Here is an 8,527-nt window from a genome sequence, read left to right on the forward strand (position 1 = left end):
TCTCTGATCCACATCAAGGATGCTCACAAACTGGGTATGTGTTTACATGTGGAGGAACTGCAATCTCATGGTGCTCAACAAAGCAAACATTGGTAGCCACATCTTCCAATCACTCAAATACTTGCCCTCCATGAAGCCAGTCGTGAATGCGTTTGGTTAAGGTCAGTGATCCATCACATCTGAAGCACATGTGCCTTACTCTCAGCAACGGACACTCCAACTATCCTGAATGAGGACAATGCAGCTTGTATTGCTCAGATCACAGGAGGATACATCAAGGGTGACAGGACCAAGCACTTATCACCAAAGTTTTTCTACACACATGAGCTTTAGAAGAGTTAAGAAATCAAAGTCAGACAAATCCGTTCAAATGTTAACTTGGCAGATCTCTTCACCAAGTCATTGCCAAAATGTACATTCCAAAAGCTAGTGCATGGTATCAGATTACGTCAACACTGCAAGCAATCAAATTGGAGCACGCAAAATCAAGGGGAGCACTCAAGAGTCCTCTAACATAGGACATAAGCGCGTTGTACTCTTTTTCCTTCGACTAGGGTTTTTCCCACTAGGTTTTTCCTAACAAGGTTTTAACGAGGCAACATGAGCGCATTACTCTTATGTCCCAAATAAAGTTGTACTCTTTTTCCTTCGCTTAGGTTTTTTCCCACTGGGTTTTTCCAAGCAAGGTTTTAATGAGGCAACCAATTAAGGGACTAGTGGTCTCCAAGGGGGAGTGTTGTAAAGTTAGTAGAGACCATGCGCATATAAAGAAAAGGTTGAGCTAATAGTCAAAAGGTCAATAATGATGTTGGGTAAATTTACCTATAAATAGGCTTGTTCGATCATTTGTAACCAACTGAGAAGAGAATAAAGAAAGGAGAGTGAGAAATCTGAGTGTTAGTGAGTGAGTTCCATCTGAGAGGAAATTCTGTCTGTGTAAACACCACAAGAGCAGATATAATTATACTACCAATATTAAGTGGTACTTTCCATACTCTAATTGGTTTATTTTTCTAACAGCTTTAGTAAAAATTTTGTAAAACTATGGTATTGTTGTGAAACTAGGGAATTTGTAGGGAGAAATAAGAGGAAGAAAGAGATAGTATAATTTGCTCAAATCAACTTGTGTTTCATTCATATTTGGTGCCACTATTTATAGGGGTAGAGAGACCTAAATCACCTACCACCCATAATTGATAGGTTACAAATATATAATGATGGGTATTATTGTGGACATCCATAACCTATAAACCCATAATGTATGGATTTATAACACTCCCCCTTGGATGTCCACCATACAATGACATCATGTTGGACGTGCTAAATGTTGCCTCGTTAAAAACCTTGTCAGGAAAAACCACATGAGATAAAAACCTGATCGAAGGAAAAAAGAGTACATTGCACATACATTCAATCTAGTAAAACTGAGGAGTTTCCGCGATTGATGTCTCCCCCTAATCTTCAACAATCTGATTGCTTGTAAAGTCATCGCATTCCTATACCATATACCAACTTCTGAAATATAGACTTTGGAAGAGCTTTGGTGAAGAGGTCTGTCAGGTTATCTTGGGAATGAATTTGTTTGACTTCAATCTCTTGATTCTTCTTAAGCTCATGTGGGTAGAAGAACTTTGGTGGTATATGTTTGGTTCTATCACCCTTGATAAACCCTTCTTTAATTTGAGCTATACAAGCAGCATTGTCTTCATACATGGTTGTCGGAGCTTTTGTTGTTGAAGAAAGATCACATGTTTTCCGAATATGAAGAACTAGGGATCTTAACCAAACACATTCTCTACTGGCCTCATGGAGCGCAAGAATTTCTGCATGATTAGAAGAGGTAGCAACCAAAGTTTGTTTTGTAAATCGCCATGAGATTGCTGTATTTCCACAAGTAAACACATAACCAGTTTGGGAGCGACCCTTACGTGGATCGGAGAGATACCCAGAATCCACGTATCCAACAAGATTTGGACCGTTGGAAGGTTCGTACGAATAAAACAGGCCCATATCAGTTGTTCCACGAAGGTAGTGCAAGATATGCTTTATACCATTCCAGTGTCTATGTGTTGGAGCCGAGCTATACCTGGCTAATAAATTTACTGAAAATGCAATATCTGGCCTAGTACATTGGGCTAAATATAATAAAGCACCTATTGCACTAAGATATGGAACTTCTGGACCAAGTATCATTTCATCATCCTCTTTAGAACGGAATGGATCTTTATTTGTGTCTAATGGACGAACTACCATTGGAGTGCTCAACGGGTGGGCATTATCCATATAAAATTGCTTCAAGATTTTTTTAGTGTAAGCTGATTGATGGACAAGAATACCATTGGGATGATGCTTGATCTACAAGCCCAGACAATATTTAGTTTTTCCAAGGTCTTTCATCTCAAATTCACCCTTTAAATATTCAACAGTTTTAATGATCTCTTGAGGAGTTCCAATTAAGTTCATGTCGTCGACATACACTGCTACGATTGCAAATCCAGAATTTGATTTCTTTATAAAAACACAAGGGCATATGGGATCATTGATGTAGCCTTCCTTAATCAAATATTCACTAAGACGGTTATACCACATTCGTCCGGATTGTTTCAACCCATATAGTGAACGTCTCAACTTAATGGAATACATGTTCTGTGATTTAGTGTTTGATTCTGCCAAGTTGAGTCCTTCTGGGACTTTCATGTAAATATTAGCATCTAACTCCCCACACAAGTATGCAGTAACAACTTCCATAAGACGTATGTCAAATTTTTCTGAAACTGCAACACTTATTAAATAACGGAACGTAATTGCATCCATAACGGGAGAATATGTTTCTTCATAATCAATCCCAGGCCTTTGAGAAAAACCTTGCGCAACGAGTCGTGCCTTATACCTTACAATCTCATTTTTCTCATTACGCTTTCTTGTGAACACCCATTTATATCCCACAGGTTTTACACCTTGTGGTGTTTGAGCCACAGGTCTAAATACACCACGTTTTTCCAAGGAATTTAACTCAACTTGGATTGCGTCTTTCCACTTTGGCCAATCAGGCCTTCCTTTACATTCATCAACAGATCGTGGTTCAATATCTTCATGACCTTTTATAATCTCAGCAGCTACTGCGAAAGAGAAAATATCATCGATAACCATTTCACTACGGTCCCATAATTCATCATTGCATGCGAAATTTACAGAAATTTCTGTATTAGGTATCTTTTCCTCTTCAGTGGCTTGTGTCTTTTCAATGACACTTTCATTCTCCGGATGAATTGTAGATTCAAGGTGAATCTCTTTCCCAATAATATCTTCATTAGCATTTTCATTGGGATTGGGATATGCTTTCGATTTTCGCTTTCTAGGAGCTGAGTCCTTGGAACCAATGGGTCTACCTCGCTTCAGGCGTGCAGTAGATGATTCATTTGCTGCAACATTGGTTAATCCGATTGGGATATTAATCCTTGCTGGTGCATTTGCTTCAGTTATATGTGATTTTGTCACTTTTCCTGTATCAGTGAATGCATCTGGCATTTGATTAGCAATTTGCTGGAGGTGAACAATTTTTCGTACTTCATTTTCACTTTGAGTTGTACGAGGGTCAAGATGAGACATAATGGATATGTTCCAACCCAATTCTCGTTGTTCTTCAGGAACGGTCTTTTCTCCCCCTAACGGCGGGAAGAATGTCTCATCATAGTGACAGTCCGCAAAACGTGCTGTAAAAGTATCTCCTGTCATAGGTTTGAGATAACGAATGATAGTTGGTGAATCTAAACCAATGTAAATTCCCAATTGACGTTGAGGACCCATTTTAGTGCGTTGTGGGGGTGCAATTGGCACATAAACTGCACAACCAAAGACCCTTAAATGTGATATATTGGGTTGTCTCCCAAAGACAAGTTGTAAAGGGGAGAATTGGTGGTGGGTAATGGGCATCAAGCGGACTAAGGATGCTCCATGTAAAATTGCATGTCCCCAAGCAGAAATTGGCAACTTTTTCTTCAATAGCAAAGTGCGAGCAATAAGCTGGAGATGCTTAATAAAAGCTTCAGCTAATCCATTTTGAGTATGGACATGGGAAATTGGGTGCTCAACATCAATCCCAAGTGACATGCAATAGGCATCAAAAGTTTGGGAGGTAAACTCACCAGCGTTATCCAGTCGAATTGACTTTATTGGATAATCAGGGAATTGTGCTCGTAATTTAATTATCTGAGCAAGGAGCCTAGCAAAAGCAACATTACGAGTTGACAATAGGCAAACGTGTGACCATCTTGTAGATGCATCGATTAAAACCATAAAATAAAGAAATGGTCCACAAGATGGGTGAATTGGCCCACAAATATCCCCTTGAATTCTCTGTAAGAAAGATGTGTTTGTGCTTAATAAAACTCGGCCAAGGAAGCTAACCGAAGGAGGCTGGCCGAAGGAACAACAGCTCGGCCCTAGCGTCTATCCACGACCAGGTCATCGTTCTTCCTTTTGTTAAAAACAAAAGTGAGTTATGATTCAAAGTCGTCACGGCCTAGGTCACAGCCGAGGACAAACTCCTCAGATACATGGCCAAAGTAAGAAAATCAAGTGGCATCGCCACGTGGCATCATGGTCCCACGCTTCATTTAATGAAGTAGTGCCTCTGATCACAGCAGGAAGACCATGATCCACGTAGGAGCATTTAATGAGCCAAGAAAGAGGGGTCGTGATTGAAGTCAGATATGGTGAGCAAAATCAGGGATTAGGTGCGAAAATCCCATGATTTTGTAAGGCTAAGCCACCAACCATCAGACCAGGGCATTAAATGCCCCTCCAAGGCCCGAGATACAGAGCCCACCACCAGGGCGGCGGCCGGGGTTTATGGGTGTCACACCACCATGCTTCACGTTCCCAAATGCCGACTCGACTGCCCACTAGCTCTGATCAACCTCACCATGCAAATTCTCAGCTTCATTGTCTCCTCAGGACCTTCTCTATAAATAGTGAGCTCCAACTACATTTAAGGGGTTCAAACACCAAACACAAGCCTCCCACGGAGCAGATTATATTTTCCTGTCATTTACGTTCTTGTAATGCCATTTCAATACATTTACTTGCTTTCTTAGGAGTAGTGGCAGTTTGTAGGAAAATCCATTCATCAATATATCCTACGACTCTTGATTTTCAAGGCACCGGAGCACCACCTTTGTTACTCTTTCGTTCATCCCATATATCATACGACTGTCGCCACCCAACGACGTGCCGGAGCACCGCCTAAAAACCACCATCAGCATCACCATTAACGGCCTTGTAGCTCAGGCCGTGAACCTGACGACCGAGATCAGTTCCTCTCTCGGCCACAATCGCTCTGATTAGAAGTCAAACTTTAACAGGCGCGCAACCTATCTATTCACCCAGCCGCATCATTCCCAAACGCACGGTAAACCGTGCTGGCACGCCCTCGCACAAACCATACGGCACCAAAAGAAAGGCGACCTGTGTTGACGTATATCCCCTCGGCCCGGAACACGAGGCCGTAGGATTCGCGTATGCCAACAAGATGGACATTCAAAGTCAAGTTTTGATGGAGAAGGTCTAATGATCAATTTCCCTTGAGAGCAAGCTTTGCAAGACTGGTCAATGGACAAAGTACTATGGTAAGGTTTTAAAGGATGTCCATTTGAATTTGAAATAATCCTACGCATCATTGTGGATCCAGGATGCCCAAGACGATCATGCCAAAGCATGAAGTGAATGAAATTCTAATTCATTATAGCATGGACTTCAACTGCTTTGATGGTTGTATAATACAACCCAGAAGAGAAAGCAGGAAGTGTTTCCAATATACGCCTCTGGCTGTTGATATTGGTGGTAATGCAAAGATACTCCACATTATTATCATTTCTAGTTTCAATATGGTACCCGTTCATTCGAATGTCTTTAAAGCTGAGTAAATTTCTTTTCGATCTCAAAGAGTACAAAGCATTATCAATGGAGAATTGAGTCCCATTGGGTAACAAAAATTGAGCTCTTCCAGAGCCGTCAATTAGGTTTGCAGAACCTAGTATGGTAGTTACCTTTGCTTTTGATAAATGTAAATCGTGAAAATATTTTTTATCTCGAAGAATTGTGTGCGTAGTTGCACTATCTGCAAAACAAATATCTTCGTCATTTCTCCCAAGACGAGAGGATCCGTGATTGTTTTCCATGCCTTCAAATTTATAAGAATATATATATATATATATATATATATATATATATAATGTTGTTCGAAGAAAAAAATAAAAATAAAAAATAAATAAAACAGGAAAAAAAATGTTATTCAAATGAAGTCTTTTATTCGATTTTATTCAATGAAAAAGATCCAAACTAACATGTGAAAGGGAAAAAAAAACATGAATTAAACTCAGCTCAAACGCGCGCAAACAACATAAAGCAAAAAAAAATTTCAACATAATTAATTGGGGAGTATCCCATCACTAATCATAGGATCAAAAGATTTGCCATCAGTATCAACAAAGAAGTCTGAGACATCAAGGTGAGTTGCATCCACTGGTTCTAACTCTGTTGGATCAGCATCCATCCAATATGTCTCAACCTTTTTTCCTTTGCCCTTGATTGAGGCTTGGTAAAGATCAACCAAATATTTTGGTGTGCGGCATACACGTGCCCAATGCCCATTTGTACCACACCTATGACATGCTTCCTCAATCACCCTGTCAGCTGAAGGTTCGGAGCCATTTGTCTTGTCTTGTTTGTTCCACTTCTGGTGGTTATGAGATGCTTGGGTATTTCTTGGACCCAAGCGGTGGCTATTACTATTTTGGACTTGACCATTACGGGTACCCCTACCACGACCACGTCCTCGACGACGGTCGCCATGTGATGAGGTAGCATATGCCTCATGAGATGATGCCAAGGCAGCATTCACTTCATGGAATGGTGCAGATCGAGTTGGACGGGACTGATGGTTCTGCATCAGAAGCTCATTATTCTATTCAGCTAGAAGTAGACAAGATATGAGGTCTGAATACTTCTGGAAACCTCGCTCTCAATATTGTTGTTTCAAAACCACATTGGAGGCATGAAATGTGGTGAAAGTTTTCTCCAATAGGTCTGCATCAGTTATATTTTCTCCACAAAGTCGTAACTTGGAGCTAATTCTGAACAGAGCAGAATTATAGTCACCCACTGATTTGAAATCTTGGAGACGCAAGTGCATCCAATCATGGCGAGCCTTAGGAAGAATAACTGTCCTCTGATGGTCATATCTTTACTTGAGATTTCCCCAAAGGGCTAACGGATCCTTGATAGTAAGGTATTCACACTTCAAGCCTTCATGGATGTGGCGTCTGAGAAAAATCATGGCTTTCGCTTGATCCACAGAGGATGCCTCATTGGCTTCCTTAATGGTTTCCCCTAGGTTCATAGCCTCAAGATGAACCTCAGCATCATTGATCCATGAAAGGTAGTTCTTTCCGGAGATGTCAAGTGCAACAAATTCGAGCTTTGCCAAGTTCGACATTTTCTATATAAAAGAAAATGGAATGTGTTAGAGCTCAAGAAAAAATTGTTGATATCGTAAACATAAATATAATCACCAAAACTTCTGGTTTGGGATGTTTAGACAATTAGATTGAGGAACTTCATGCCTTCAATTATTTTGAATCACATAAACTTAGGTTCTAATTTGATAAAGGAACTTCAGGTCCTTATCTATTATGAGGATCGAGGAACTTTAGGCCCTGATCTCTTGTTGATAAAAAAAACTCATCATAACATATTGTGTCTAAATAAGATAAAAATAAAAACTGAAAAGGAGAAAAGAAAGAAAGAAAGAAAGAAAAATAATAATAATAATGATAATTGCATACTACTCGTGTTATTAGCTACAACATGCATGCCAACAAGTTTTCAATGAATAGTGGTCATATAACAATAACAACAACAACAACAAAAAAACTACATGTTCATGCATTCATTGGGGGATACTCTCGGCAATTTAAATCATGTCAAAAACATGTGATTTCACAAAAAAAATAGCCATCATCGAGTTTTGTATATAAAAGAAAATATATATATATGGATGAACTAAGCTATAGAGAAGAACATTACCAAGAGCTTTCATGCTGATAACGTGTTGTGAAACTAGGGAATTTGTAGGGAGAAATAAGAGGAAGAAAGAGACAGTATAATTTGCTCAAATCAACTTGTGTTTCATTCATATTTGGTGCCACTATTTATAGGAGTAGAGAGACCTAAATCACCTACCACCCATAATTAATAGGTTACAAATATATAATGATGGATATTATTGTGGGCATCTATAACCTATAAACCCATAACGTATGGATTTATAACAGGTATTTGGTAAACATCAAGAATCAGCTTTTTTTAAAAATTGTGGTCAATGACCGCCGTTTTTTCAAAGTAGGGATAGCCTAGCTTTCAAAAGCTGCTTTAAAAAAGAAATTTACTATTGGTTTCAATGAATGTTTTACTTTCCCATAATGCCCTCACTTATTTTTCAAATGGACAGTCCTTGTCCCTCCAATAC

At 39.5% G+C, this 8,527-nt stretch overlaps 1 protein-coding gene and 1 pseudogene across 1 annotated transcript; both read right to left on the reverse strand.

The window, feature by feature from the left end:
- Positions 1-1,485: 1,485 nt before the first annotated feature.
- Positions 1,486-2,253, reverse strand: LOC148294880 (secreted RxLR effector protein 161 pseudogene; annotated as a pseudogene).
- Positions 2,254-6,427: 4,174 nt separating this feature from the next.
- On the reverse strand, positions 6,428-7,495 carry LOC110756304 (uncharacterized). The gene is made up of 3 exons (XM_088252287.1): positions 7,248-7,495; positions 7,043-7,133; positions 6,428-6,943 (listed from the first exon to the last, which is right to left on the reverse strand). Exons 1-3 carry the CDS (start codon positions 7,493-7,495, stop codon positions 6,428-6,430), a joined length of 855 nt encoding a protein of 284 aa, XP_088108413.1.
- Between the last annotated feature and the right edge of the window lie 1,032 nt (positions 7,496-8,527).

The sequence above is a fragment of the Prunus avium genome, chromosome 4 (assembly GCF_965620075.1).
Source record: "Prunus avium chromosome 4, drPruAviu1.hap1.1, whole genome shotgun sequence".
Classification (NCBI taxonomy): domain Eukaryota; kingdom Viridiplantae; phylum Streptophyta; class Magnoliopsida; order Rosales; family Rosaceae; genus Prunus; species Prunus avium.